The sequence below is a fragment of the Bombus bifarius genome, unplaced genomic scaffold, assembly GCF_011952205.1.
Source record: "Bombus bifarius isolate JDL3187 unplaced genomic scaffold, Bbif_JDL3187 scf7180000007986, whole genome shotgun sequence".
Taxonomy (NCBI): Eukaryota; Metazoa; Arthropoda; class Insecta; order Hymenoptera; family Apidae; genus Bombus; species Bombus bifarius.
Genome location: NW_022884368.1, coordinates 266,004 through 280,120, shown reverse-complemented (window position 1 = coordinate 280,120; position 14,117 = coordinate 266,004). Strand labels below are relative to the sequence as shown.

Sequence of the window (14,117 nt, the reverse complement as noted above, 5' to 3'; positions counted from 1 at the left end):
GACATAGTCACCGTAAATTCATTAGATATCAGTTCATTCAGAAGCATATACATATATCGAAGACAATGGCACTCGTTTGAAAGATATTAGATCGCAGTATGAAATTACAATGTTTCGATGTGAGAGATTGAAAGGTCGTGAAAAGTTAAACGATGACCTAATATTTATGGTATCCCTTCGGGTACTAAATAAAATACAATTGCTGCGATGTGAGAAATTCAGAGGTACGAGGACTATTGTAAAATACCCTGTACGTATGACGCCAACCGTTATGTAAAAATTTCCGGAGATACAATATGCATATATGACGTTACGCTTTACAGAAACTTACTAAAGCATCGCGAAAACGGTGTTTGCCGAATGATACGAGTTATTCGCATCGCGTGAAACGCAATTATCATAATCTGGATTTGAACTGTCAAATTGCGATTAACAAGACAATGCAAAAAATAAGTTATATGTACGCGAGTTTGTAGCCATCGTATACACTAGCTAATGTATCGAATAATTACCTTCAGTCTTTTCGAATTCAATTACATACACGCATGTATCATAGGAAATCACTAATAATCGATTAACTCGCACAGTACACACGCGAGTGTCGTTGATAACAAAAAAGAAATAAATATGTATTATGTAACTATATGTTGAAAGCAGAGATTTTAATACCGGATCAAAACGGCAACGTCCTATATTCGCGCTATATTCGGAATCGTCTTATTCCTACACGGCACATTCTGTACAACGATGTAGCAAAAATTCGTAGGTAGTTGAATACAGTTAGATAGTTAAAGAATAAGACGATTCCAAAGTACACGCGATGAAATGTAAAAAGCTATTATGATGTATCCGTATACTGTGTAACGATAAGTATTCCGAATTGGACGAAGAAAAATTATTTACAACGAATAAATCATTCTACGAATAGGCTACGAACATAAAATAACGATCGCCAACGAAAAAACGACGATGCAAGATTTCGGTAATATTTAAACAAGCATTCGGTTCGTTATATTTTCTTAAGAACGATCACGGAAGCCAAGGGAGACCGGACCCTTTGGCGCGAGAATAAATTCAAATTGCAGATCGAGCTCTTCTTCCACGATGATCTCGAACTCCCGTACGATCTGCGACAAAATTAGATAATTGAACGTATAACGATGCAACACCAAACGCGTTTCAAAATGTATCGCGCATGAAAACGTACCTTCGCCAAAATAAGCTGCAACGCGAGATCCACGAATCGCTTGCCCGGGCATATCCTTCTTCCAGTTCCAAAAGGAGCAACCAATAACGGTGAATGAGGATTGACAGGCGTTAGCCATCTATCAGGAAAATATGTTCCGGCATCTTTAAAATTCTCTTCGTTCATGCCTGCTATCCAAGTGTGTAAAAGGACCGTTGTCTAGAAGAAAAACGATGATTAAACGATGATCGAACGACGAGAAAGAAAAAAGAGAAGCGAAAGAAAAGAAAATAAAAAAAGGAAAAAAGAGATAACCCTAAAGAACTGGTTTCTGATTAACACAAACAGAAGCACCGCAGTCGTTACTCACTCCAGTAGTAAGATGATAACCACTTAGTTCGATGGGTTCGTCCAAAATGCGAGCGATACAGGTTGTCGTTGGAATCATTCTAAATGCGAAACGACATAATGCAGCCACACGTTAACACAAGTTAAAATCTTTTTAGAAAAGAAATGCGTCGCGCGTTACGCACCGGAATGATTCGGTGATACATGCGCGCAGATACTTGGCGTGCCGTAAATCCTCGATCGTCAAATCGCAGCCAGGCGGTGCCAATGAATAGGTCTCCTCGTAAAGTTTAGCTTGTACATCTGGATTACGCCCGATCAGATAGAATAGAAACACCAAAGTGTTTCCTAGCTGTGCACAACCATGAGACGGTAAGCATGCAAAAATGAGAAGGTATTGTAAAGACGAACTGCATCGAGATGCAGTAAAAAAAAAATAACGTTCTCACCGTGTGTATACCAGCCGCTATGAAGTCAACGATAGCCGCCTTCTTATCGCATATATCGAGACTCTTTTGCTTTAAAATGGATTGAAAAACAGCCTCGACCGACTCGTCTCTAGCGTCGTTTCGCTTCTCCAATATAGTGGCTTCGACGATCTCCGAAATGATACTGAAAGCCAGCATATCGGTATAAGACCCATCGAATTTTCAATCTATTCGCGCGATACCGCCACGAACCAGCCAATACGTACTTGTATATCTCGTCCTCGCTTTCTATCAGTTGTTTGTACGCGGAAGTTGGTAATAATTTCCACAGCGGTAATCCGTAAAAGGCGTCCCGCGAGGCCGTAAAGTGTATCCTGACGGCTTCGGCTAATCTCGCGGCGAGCTCGCTGCTGGAATCTGGCTTTAAGAAACCCAAATGTCGACCCAAGATCAAAGTACAGGTGCCTAGACCGAAGCGAATACAGAATCCAAGTGAAAGATCGCGTTACGTGCGTGATAACCACTACCGCGGTAAAATATATCTTACTTTCGAGTCCCATTTTGTAGGCAAGCTCCTCGAAACCTATTACTTCATATCCCGTCCTTCGTCGACGAATCAACTCGATGAATGAATCTGCGGCGATGTTCAAAGCCGGGAAGAAGCCAAGAACGGTATTAGCACCCGTCAGTTCTGACGTAAGAGCTAACCGAAGGTCGTGCCACGTTTGTCCCTGTCTGTCGAATTATTCGTTCGTTTAAATCTAAATTAACAGCAACCTTCTCGTTTCTCCTATCGATGCGTTAAGCTTCTAGATATTTTACGACTGTAAACGCTTCTACGAAGAACTTTATCCTTCCCCTTTTATTTTATTACGTATGTGTACACGCACGCAGAGAAAGTTCGTCCTTAAAAAAATCAAAAAAAAAAAAAAGAAAAAAAGGGAGATAAAGGAGATACCCACTCGTTGACCAAACCGAGATTCGTGTAACGATCCCGACGAGTTCGTCGATAGTAGGATATGACCTCTTGTGGGGGCCGAAGCGGATACTTGGAATTTCGGCGGAGAATAGTTTCGATATCCTGACGAGAGAATACGGAGATAACAAGAAAGTTCCATAATGCTTCCTCTTTACACAACGGTCCATATCGTTTGTTCAAATCTATTCTTGAATCAGAAACGATCAGCTATGTTAAAATGTGTAGGTATTGCGAATCGGAATCGGTTGTTCGCTACAAGACTCGATGTTTCGTGTCGTAACGAAAGCGACGCGTATACCAGGGCCAAATTTCTTACCTTTGTAAGCATCGTGAACCTTGTTCAGCTTATAGTAGCCGATACAAGAAAAGATCCATCTGGTTCCGAGAATCGGTAAAGGATACGGTCCCGGTACTTTGGTTACCGCTTCGCGCTTCTTATCGTCCTTCTCCTCGCCGGATTGTACTGTGAACAGATCGCACAAAAACATAAACGATCGCGCGGAAAGAAAGCGATTTTCTCGAAACCTTCGAATCGATCTATGTACTATAGAGCGTATCAAGCGGCGAGCAATAATTTCTCAGGCGAGCAACAGGATCGCATCGAACCACGAGGTTTATAGTTAGAAAGGGGATTGTGATTGTATACTGTACACAAACGAGCAGCGCTTCGAATCGAAGGCCGCCCATACACGAAATATCATTTTCCTTCGACCTTCGAACACGACGTGGCGTCGAAAAAAGAAATTAAACATTGTCCTATGATACGATGGCAATTACATACGTGCACGTTCTTCGTACCTTTTCTACTTGATTAGCGCGCGATCAACGATCCGTGCGAACGTACAAATTTATTTTCATAGCGCGAACCCGACGAAAGCGTTATTATTTTCAGGGAAACTTACCATTGCTTTTTTGAGACGTGCCGCTCCAAAACCACCATGCTGGCCGATAGCTAGTAGCGAAGATCAATATCGTCAAAAGAGTTACCGCGAGTACTTCGAACCAAGCGCTCGAGAGTAACATCTCGACACTCCTGTAAAAGCAGGAACAAAATCGCCCACTTACGAATATTGTCGTTCGATCGCGATTATTCGAATGGAAAAACAAATATTTTGAAGCTTCGTTATCATGTTACGAGATACGGATCTTTGAGCGAGAAGTACACATTGCGCGCTTATTATCTCGCGGGCTCTCGAATCTTTAACTTGAACCCGACGCGACGCAACGTGACGCGACGCGACGTGACGCGACGCGACTTGACAAACAATTATTATTCTTATAGACGTTCGTTATCTCGACGATAAAGGGATATATCGAGAAAACAGTCGCAAACTCGACACGCGCATACCAAACGCTAAGTATCGCGGTTATTTATATATTTCCATGTGACATTGGCTGCCGCGGCCGAAAAATTCGAATCGACGAACTGTAACCGCGAGGTATAACGATCGACCGTGTCGCGTAAAACACGAGTAGGTATGTATACAGTTGAGACCCGGTGTAAAACTGTTCGATCCTAGATAGGTAGGGGGTTCGTTCGACCGGTCTATGGAGAACGATCGCGAAACAGGAAACTGATAGAGAGAGAGTTTGTTACGCTTCGAGAGAATATAGGAGAAGCGAAGCGCGTGTTAGTACCGCTCGCGGAAGGAACGCGGATCGCGATAAATCCAACTAGTCGTTGGCAAAAAAAAAAAAATGACGCACCACCGCTGCTCCGAGTCCATTCGAAGTTGACTGACTGTCCCAGTGTTATTTACGGACCGGCGGTTTCTTCTATTTGCAGTGGGCTGATAACACGTGTCGTCACGATGACCCTGCTCTCTCTTTCACTCGCTAATCTCAAAGCTGTTACACGGATCGGAGAGAAAATGCCTAAATACCCGTCCCACCGATGCGATGTGAACGATACGATACATGATGACACGCTCGTCGGCTTGTATACGTTTCACGTAACCAAGACCTGTTGTCATTGCGAAATGGGTTACTTGCCATGCTCGTGTTATTAAAATTTTCGAAATACATAGTAAGGTCGAACAAATACGGCAGGTTATTTTAGAAAAAAAAAAAAAAGAAAAAAAGAAAAGAAAACACGCGATTCTTACATTTCGTTGGTCCACTGGTACCGTGGCAGCTAATTAAATCTAACGTCGAATCGAAATGTCTAACATCGTCACTTTGTTACAGGTTTCCTCGCTACGTTCCCCCGTGTTCTTCTAATTTTATACATACCTACTCTCAACGTTCTAAGATCGACGAGAAACACGTAACAAACCGATTAATGACAAAAATTATGTAACATCGCATCGAACGATACGTATATTGCTTTGATTAATAGCCAAATTTCTTTTTGCGCCGTACGTATACGTACAGCGTATCGGTCGTGCGGGCAAAGGGCTGATCTAACTATTAAATTTACAATTTTACGATTTATCCAGAAAATATAAACGAAACTACGATACAATTGACTCGTTAACACTCCGAATTCGAGTATTCTATTATTTTATTCTCGCGTAACGTCTATCTGTGCGAATCGATGCAGACCGTCTTTGGAGCAACTAAATAAACTCCATGAAAAACTAAACTGGATGAGACGAAATGAAAGAAACGAAAAATTTTTAAGAGACGGATAACGATCGAATCGATTTCAGTCCGTTTGGTTCATTGCATTCGAATAACGATCATTGATCTAAGGAAATACGAGTATAAACCAATTATTCGTTCCCACGGTATAAGCCGCTGATCTACCACTAGAACCACATGCTCACACGATGCGATTCACACTATTTATTTTAAATACGTGTACTGTCTCGCTTTAAATGGATTTTGTTCACATAAATATGAAGCAGAGGCAAAAAGACGATATACAACGAGTGTTTCAATGACCCGCTTGTGCCCGGATAATCGACGGATTTGTTTAAATTCGCATATTCGTGTCACGGGTAATGATCAACCAGTGGATAAAAACAAGACGTTCTTGTACTTACGAAGGGTGCGCGTAGTCTGAAGTACAGTTAAAAAGAGACGCCAAACGTCGCATCGTGTCGTCGTCGTTGAGATGATTGTGATGGTGGCGGTGGCGGTAGCGGTAGTAGCGGTGGTGGTAATGGTGATTGTGGTGGTGGTAACGGTGGTAGTGGTGGTGATGGTGGTAATGATGGTAATGGTGATAATGGTGATGGACTATGGTGATTTTGCTACTCCCAATGAGATTAACCGTAACCGTGACAACGTTGACGAAATGAAAAGCAATTCATCATATTGATAAATCTATTTTCCTATGATAAAAAAGCAGGCAGGCAAATTCTCGTCTTACATTTTATAAAATCAAACGTATAAATCGTTTTAAGGCGACGGGAGACGAGAAAACTAAGAAGTATCGTCTTCTATCTATCGTCAAATTTGGTAAAGTATACGTAATAATATGTATATTTAAAGATGTAAGACGTGTAACAAAAATTTTATAGTTTACAGGTTTTTATACAAACAGAGATACAATTAGACAAGCGATTTACGATATTTACAATCGATGTTGTTGCAAAGATTTCCAATGATCAGGCAAAAGTCGAATTTTTTCGCAAATATGAGATACGTACGAAAGGTATAAAAAAAGCAATCCGAAGAGAGGAACATGTACGGAACACTTACCCATATATATATGCGTGTACGTACGCATGTACACACATACGGGTGGTATATCGTTGTACGAAAGGTAGTCGACCAACCAGGAAGTGATCACGAGCAACTGGTCACTCGCCGGAATTCTGTCCGTTGCGATTACACGCAATTTCTGTGTAGTCTGCTTTAAAATTGGAATTCCTCTTGGGATTCGTATAATGACATGTTATTAAAACGGGAATTTTCTCGTGCGGGACTTTATTCAGTGACGAAGATCGTGGCGCGTGTATTCGATAAAACAAATTCCTTCCAAATTCTTCCTTGGTAGCTTTACTCTTCCAATCCTTCGTGTTATACGCGTATAACGTACAATCCTCTCTTTTGTGTTATATAATTTTTCAAAAACCGAACAATGCGAACGCACGAACGCGTTTTACAATTGCAAAGTAACAAGTTCTTTCGGCATTAGGATTCCAGAGCCTCGTTTGATCGTCTTGACAACAGATGAAACGTTTCTTTCGTTTCCTAAATTTCCCGACGTGTTTTAGTACTTGAAACGATATTTCACAATTTAATCGTCGTACGACGCTGTACTTGTAAAAATGAACGGCACAACCTCTGTGAAGATATCGATATTTGGATCCAGACTGCGACCGAGGCCTTCGATCACTACCATACTGAGAATCACGCTGCTGAAGGTTCCGTCTTGCTTCACACGATGCCGAACCATCGCGGAAAACAATTCAGTCACAACGGTACTCACGTCTACCTGTAACATTTTGAAACGTTCCTCTGAAAGGGTTTTCATCGATTTCGACCATTGTTTCTCGCATTGTACACTCGTGTCTTTGAAAATGTTTTAAGATTACATTGATTCTACTTCGAAGATGCGAGTTTACGATATCTTTCATTGTATTCTTAAAACCGTCTGGGTCGGGGGATACGCGCGAACTATGTTCCAGAATGTATTCCGCTGCCAATTCACCCTGAAATAAATAAATGAAGAGGTGAATGGAAGAAAGGTAAAGGTATAGAAAGAGGGCAAAAGTAAGAAATATATGTAGGTACGTTTCCCATGAGCACCGATCGGAAGACATTCTTAAGATTTTGCCGACAGCGATCGTTCAGAGACACTACCAAACCACAATCGAGTATGACCAAGCGTGGATAAGTCGGTAAGTACTTCCGATCGATAAATTTCCAAAACCAGGCGCTAATTTTTCCAATAGGTTCGCGATTTGTCTGTACCAAGATATTACCAGGATGCAAGTCACAGTGAATGAAGTTGTCTTTAAACACCTGTCATTTTCCCGATAACTTTCGTTGTAATTAATCAAGAAGTCTATGAGAATTACTCGACGCGATACCAATCATGTTGACAGACCGCGCTATACCATTTTTAAAATCGTTTTAATTCCTATCTTAGCCAGCTTTCCTTGCAATGTTGTATCGTGATCTTCGAGATACTCGGAAATCGGAAAACCTTCGTGAAAACTTTCCACGAGAACTTCGCGCTGTGTAAAATCTGTGTAGGGCCGGGGGAATATGACATCCTTTTTCCTCGAAAAATTTTTCGAAAACTGAATCAAATTCTGTGCTTCCAAATTCATGTCAACCTTTACAAAACAGTTAGTATATAAGGACAAATATTTTAAATAGCACTATAAGATCTAAGCAATTAAACTTGAACGTGAAGCTTGCTTGATTTTCCATTATTTGTGAAAATTCATCGATGCAATCGTTAAGACTGAGCCATTGCAATTGAGGCACGATATATGTCGCGCATTTGCAAATCCCTCTCATTATGCAAAGATCTCTTCTAAATTAAACGACAAAGAAAAACGATGCAGAGATTCAGGAAGATTGGTTATTATTTTCCATTAGACCATGGTATATCTCATACCTTAGTTGTCCTTTAATTCCAGGATGTAAAATCTTAACCGCTACCGGTTGTAGCTTCCGACTTACATATGCATTAACGTTCTCATCTGTTTCGTCAATATTCAACGTTTTCTCTGAAATTATTTTATGTCACGTGAAACGTTTACAATTCGATATAGTAAAACTAATTTTTTTCGTATATTTACCAATGAAACTGATTAACGAGCCAAATTTTAAATATTCGATAACTGCAACAAGATTCACGACATATTATACACTTATATATATACGTATTAAGAACTACGGAAGCATTAGAGCTTTTATTTTTCGTATGACTGGAAAGTTTCGTTGAAGTTTGATCAGAGGCGTGTGTAGCAATGTGTTAGATAAGATGAAAGAAAAGATCGTGCTTAAATGGCTTACTTTGAATAAATGCAGGTATTTCAGGTTTTCGCGTTACATCCACTCGAGCATTCAGATCTACCCATGCCTTGTACACCTGCCGGTCGGACAGATTCATCAAATCGAATGAACGGACAAAATACGATCTATCGATCAAACTTGATCGATCCAATTTCATTTTTATACCTGAGCACAACACCCTGATCCGATAGGCATCTCGTGTTCGAATTTTACGAATATATTCCTCCAATTCGAGCCGTATATGGCTTTAAGCAATTGCTTTGTATAAATCCAAGAATGTGCGGAAGCGTTATGTTGCAATAATGACAGCGTACGACAAACATCTTCAGGAAACAAATCTTTTCTTGTCGACGCCCATTGACCGAATTTTATAAAAATTGGCCCGAGAAATTCGATACCTGCAATTGTAACCTGCGAACGATATATGTTTTCCTTTGACTAACGAATAATTACCTTTCCGAAGGATTATCGGAAACACGTGTCCATGTGTAAAACGTGTGATCAAATATACGACAGTCAATCCAGTAAGAATAGAACCTATCACAAGAATTCTTGCCACGATTAAGATTATATCAAAGAAACTTTCGTATTCCGTGTTCTTTGCCAACAGATCGTTTTCATAAATTTGCGTTCGATGCTGAGGCTTGTAAGACAAGATAAGAACAGCTTTAACCACTCGCTTTGAACTTTCAAAATTGCTAACGTTTCTTGCTATCGATCGATGAAATCGTATCGGGGTTACATATTTTTTTCTTTGCCACTTTTCTCCAAGATTTTGAAGGAATTTGTTGAAACGAAATGTTCTTGAAAAGTTCGAATAGAAAGCCATCGCAGATCATTCATCGCACTCGGATGGTGGCTCTGTCATGATAGATTACCCATCGATTACTTCTATAAACTTTTCATTTTTCAAATTAATCCATTCTTCCATAGTCTTTATGGGTTCATTCAAATTATATATTTCGATAAAGATATCGTTTTAGATATAACAACTTCTATTTGTAAAGGTTAAAATACATATTAACATTCAATATTACATACTGAAGTCATGTTAATATACCTCCGAAATCTATACATGCATGTTAGAGTACATGCATATGTTATTCAAATTTTGTAATCAAATTACATACATTTCTTGTTTCCTCATTTGGTAGCACTGCTCGGTATATTCATGAAATGTGAATCACGAGTCGGTTGTTATTCCTTTCGTGAAAGTGGGTGTCTGCTAAACTTTTCTTTGATGTATAAGCTTTCTTAACTGAAATACTATATGTATAATCAAGGAAACGTAACGAAAGATAAAAGCTTCAAAGAAAACAATGGAAATGATTACTACACTACTTTACTTCTAAGAAATTCGGTTGTATTTACACCTTCTTAACCAAACTTGATCTTTATGATCTTCGCTTTATATATTTATGATCAATAGTTAACTAAGAACACCTATCAACAATTCGCTAGAATAATCTACAAACGTTATTCTAGATCTGAATATTCATATATGCACGCATGTTGTGACATATTCAAAAATAACCTCCATTTGCGTGCGTAACACTCAAGAATGACATCGTCATTGTAGCATAGAAAACTAAGAATAAATGAAATGAAATATAAATGAAATTCAATAAATGAACGGAAAAAGCATTGTATATACTTCATCGAGAAGGTGTGAATTATAATGGATACGGAACAACATTTTTCATAATTGGGTACATTAAAACAGAATGAGTTAATATTAGACAGAACTTAATAAGCATAAGGTTTCTAACAGTGTTAAAGAGTCATTGTAGAATGCCTACAATAGCCAATTCATCTTTAACGTACGAAATTCTTATGTATCTAAACTCTTTTTATTTTGGTATGTTTGCTATATGTGAACTGGGTATGGGCTTTTTTAAAGCTGCGAATCTACCCTCACCTGGCACAAATACAACATTGGCAGAGTTTGCGCTTTTGTCCTTACTTATAATCACAGAAGGAGCCAGAATTTATTTTGGAAGGAAAGGGAATTTGACAGAACATGGATTACCAATTCTCATCGGAGTTATTTTAACTGTACCCAGCACCTTGGCAACGTTATACTTTCTAATTTGGCAAAATTATGTGCTCAGACTAGAAGTGATTCTTTGTAGCATACAATTGGTACTTCTAGCATCTGAGTTAATCATTTCTATCTTGTGTCTCGTCGCTATTTACAAACCTTCGTCCCCAGACGAATAAACAACCTCATTAGTACTTAAGAGTTTTAATTGATTGCATCATATTGTATGTTTCTGGACATTAATAAAAATTAAAAATGATCTAATCTATGAACGAGTATGTTTTTAATCTTCAATAAAATATCCTACAAATTCCTATATATAAATGAACTTTGTAGACAATAAATCGTACAATCAATATGTTGTTTATTAATACTTTTCTTGTAAAAATGACATTTTTTGTCTATAATAAAATAAATATTTCTTAAATAAATAATGCATTTTTCTGTCTAATTATTTTTAATATGTATATACGTATATATATATATATATATATATATGTATGTATTTGTATTTAAAAGTACTTTACTTAAAAGTACATTAGTACATTATCAAATAACAGATTTAAAAACTGGATGTTTAAAAATAACTGATTGTTTTCTCCAGTGCTTGTAAAATATATATGAAAACTATCAAAATAGTATAATCAATATGAATTGATCACTTTTTTCTAACTATATCTAACAAAATTTATGTACATCTAAAAAAGAAATGTACAAAATTTAATGAAATTTGTACCTATGCCTTTTTGTTTCCATAATTAACTTTTATACTATTTGCGCAGCCCTACGTCTTCTTATTGCACGTAATCGATTGCTACAATACATTCGTAAGAATACCGAACCAAATACTAGTAGAATGCCAATGATACCAATGACTGTCACACGATGATGATATACCAAACAAGATAATAATATAGCCAAACCCTGAAAAAGGAAGAAAACGATACCTCGTAAGCTTGTTTATTTTATTAATAGTAATATATTTAACAAAATAATTACCTGTCTTATAGTCATCATAATGACAAACGTTACTGGACCAAATTTAGAAATTGTATAAAAGATATACAATTGACCACTTGCTGAACAAATTGATATAAGTGAGCAATCCACAATGAACCTAGGATACTGTGCAATAATAAGAATATTAAAGTTGTATCAGAGATTGTTGCTATCATTACCTTAATTAATTAAAATTACCTTTGTCATAAAGGAAAATATAAGAGGGAAACTTGATTGTTGAAATAAGGACATCGCAGTTAATAAACAGGAGAACATATTAACTACACACATCATTTGCACACTCGTTACCCCATACTCATTAAATAATGCACTTTGCCAGGTACTTGTAAAACTATCTAATAATAAATAGCCTCCTAAGAGAATAATACCAGATATAGTTGTAGCTCCATCTAAAAGCATTGAAACAATAATTAGAGAAAAAAAAGATTAGTAGATTTACAGTAAATGACAAAAAGCGCTCACCGCCTTTGTAATCTGAGCTATTTAACATGAACAATGTCATTCCAATAGAAATGAGTACAGCTGTAACATATTCGTAATATTCATATGTGGTATGTGAAACTACTTTTCCCATTATCATTACTGGGATTATTTTCGAAGCTTTTGCCAATACCTGAAATATATATACCATATTTAATTAAACGTAATTACCAAACAAAATTCTGGAATCAAGAAATAAAAAACAAAATGTTAAACGGATGAATACCTGTGTTGGGAAACTAACATACTTTAGAGCTTCATATTGACACCAACTGCTCATGATATTTGATAAGGAGCTAAATGCATACTTATAAAGAGGTGCTTTGTGTTGTGGTTGTCTTTGAATTATTAAATACAACCCTGACATTAAGAATGCAAGAATTCGATTTACAAATACTAGAAATTGTGAATCTTGGAAATGATCCTTGTTGCCAGCAACGTCTTCATATTCCTGAAAAATTAAATGTTTTCATAAAAAATTTTTAATGATTGTATAATATTAAACTAGACTATTCATACTTATAAAATATTATGAATTTTGCAACCTACATTTTAAACATCATCTCGAAACAGTATTAAAAGTCTATGTTCAAGAAAATAGAGTTGCAAATTCAAAAATCTTTGCTTTACAGAAACCTTGGATATCCTAGAAGTAGTGACTAGCAATGATCAAACTATAAGTTAAGAATGTTTTTAGTACATAATGGGCATTATCCCATATTAACATGTACTTGAAAATTGTTAATGTTGTTATTTTACAATGTGTGTATGTGTTTTTATTAAACAGATTATACCTGCGTCATTATTTTTTCTTGTAAGTAACCCCATGTTAAATAACTAATTTGCAACCCAAAAAAACAATATAGGAGTAACAAAGCATCTTGTGTAAAAGTACGTTGGCTATGATTCGATGGCGTAGATGTATAAGAAGATGAATCCAGTAGTCCTGTTTCATAATGACCCACAAAACATAAATGTACTAGTTTGGGTATGCACCCTTTGCCTGTTTAAAAGCATCACAATTTTAAATAAAAGTTCATAAATTCTTTTCATTTAATTAATATATCCTATCACTTACCTCCCCTTTGGATATATTTGGTATGACGAACATATTTGTATATGAGGCAACCTGGCAATAATACAGTAGCATAACTCAATAAATTTAAGCATAATTTAATAATCCAATTATAGGAGGAAGTTTTTAAAAAATTTTCTCCGGTATTCACAAAAGACTTAATAATTTCACTAGCTCCAAATATAAGGCTTACTGAAAGTAGTAGCAATATGCTACAGAAAAAATTATATTAATAAGTGAAAAATATCATCCAAGGATTTTATTTATTTGTACTATATTTTTTAGAAGAGAGAGGAAAAGAAAGAAGAAAAGAAATAAAAAGGGAATCATAATGTTAATGCATGGCAGTCTCATTATTTCAACAATTTCGTATTTAAAACTTACCATATTATAGCATCACCCAAAAAATTTCGCATTGTTCCAATTATAATAGAATTTCAGTAAAAATAAATGATTATGAATTAACTGATTGTTTCATAATTTTGTTTTTCAACATCAAATATTTTATGATTGCCCTACATGTACTACATGTTGCGCGTACGTTTAATACACAATGTTATTTAAATCATTTTAAGAAATTAATTATTTAGAAACAAGATATAGAATTCATCAAAAATCCGTAATAAAAAATACAATAT

At 36.8% G+C, this 14,117-nt stretch overlaps 4 protein-coding genes across 6 annotated transcripts; 1 reads left to right on the top strand and 3 right to left on the bottom strand.

The window, feature by feature from the left end:
- Nucleotides 1-17: 17 nt before the first annotated feature.
- On the bottom strand, nt 18-6,304 carry LOC117205002 (ecdysone 20-monooxygenase). 3 transcript variants are annotated; one of them, XM_033443008.1, is made up of 11 exons: nt 5,929-6,302; nt 3,844-3,974; nt 3,258-3,404; nt 2,925-3,123; nt 2,510-2,697; nt 2,229-2,427; nt 1,984-2,146; nt 1,720-1,886; nt 1,557-1,635; nt 1,208-1,405; nt 18-1,127 (listed from the first exon to the last, which is right to left on the bottom strand). In XM_033443008.1, the coding sequence occupies exons 1-11, from the start codon at nt 5,979-5,981 to the stop codon at nt 1,020-1,022; spliced, it is 1,632 nt and encodes a 543-aa protein (XP_033298899.1). In that variant the 5' UTR covers nt 5,982-6,302; the 3' UTR covers nt 18-1,019. The 3 variants fall into 3 exon arrangements, with proteins under 3 accessions (XP_033298899.1, XP_033298900.1, XP_033298901.1); XM_033443009.1 differs by lacking the exon at nt 5,929-6,302 and adding an exon at nt 4,649-5,004; XM_033443010.1 differs by lacking the exon at nt 18-1,127 and having other exon boundaries at nt 1,361-1,635; nt 5,929-6,304.
- An 826-nt stretch (nt 6,305-7,130) lies between these two features.
- LOC117204976 (uncharacterized aarF domain-containing protein kinase 2-like) lies at nt 7,131-8,362 on the bottom strand. The gene is made up of 5 exons (XM_033442920.1): nt 8,261-8,362; nt 7,954-8,175; nt 7,628-7,858; nt 7,429-7,545; nt 7,131-7,328 (listed from the first exon to the last, which is right to left on the bottom strand). The coding sequence occupies exons 1-5, from the start codon at nt 8,360-8,362 to the stop codon at nt 7,131-7,133; spliced, it is 870 nt and encodes a 289-aa protein (XP_033298811.1).
- A 1,474-nt stretch (nt 8,363-9,836) lies between these two features.
- LOC117205014 (transmembrane protein 216-like) lies at nt 9,837-11,172 on the top strand. Its single transcript, XM_033443031.1, has one exon. The coding sequence runs from the start codon at nt 10,655-10,657 to the stop codon at nt 11,081-11,083; it is 429 nt and encodes a 142-aa protein (XP_033298922.1). The 5' UTR covers nt 9,837-10,654; the 3' UTR covers nt 11,084-11,172.
- A 215-nt stretch (nt 11,173-11,387) lies between these two features.
- On the bottom strand, nt 11,388-13,895 carry LOC117205006 (adenosine 3'-phospho 5'-phosphosulfate transporter 1). The gene is made up of 8 exons (XM_033443016.1): nt 13,864-13,895; nt 13,483-13,691; nt 13,199-13,407; nt 12,631-12,855; nt 12,387-12,537; nt 12,102-12,313; nt 11,904-12,029; nt 11,388-11,828 (listed from the first exon to the last, which is right to left on the bottom strand). The coding sequence occupies exons 1-8, from the start codon at nt 13,893-13,895 to the stop codon at nt 11,670-11,672; spliced, it is 1,323 nt and encodes a 440-aa protein (XP_033298907.1). The 3' UTR covers nt 11,388-11,669.
- Between the last annotated feature and the right edge of the window lie 222 nt (nt 13,896-14,117).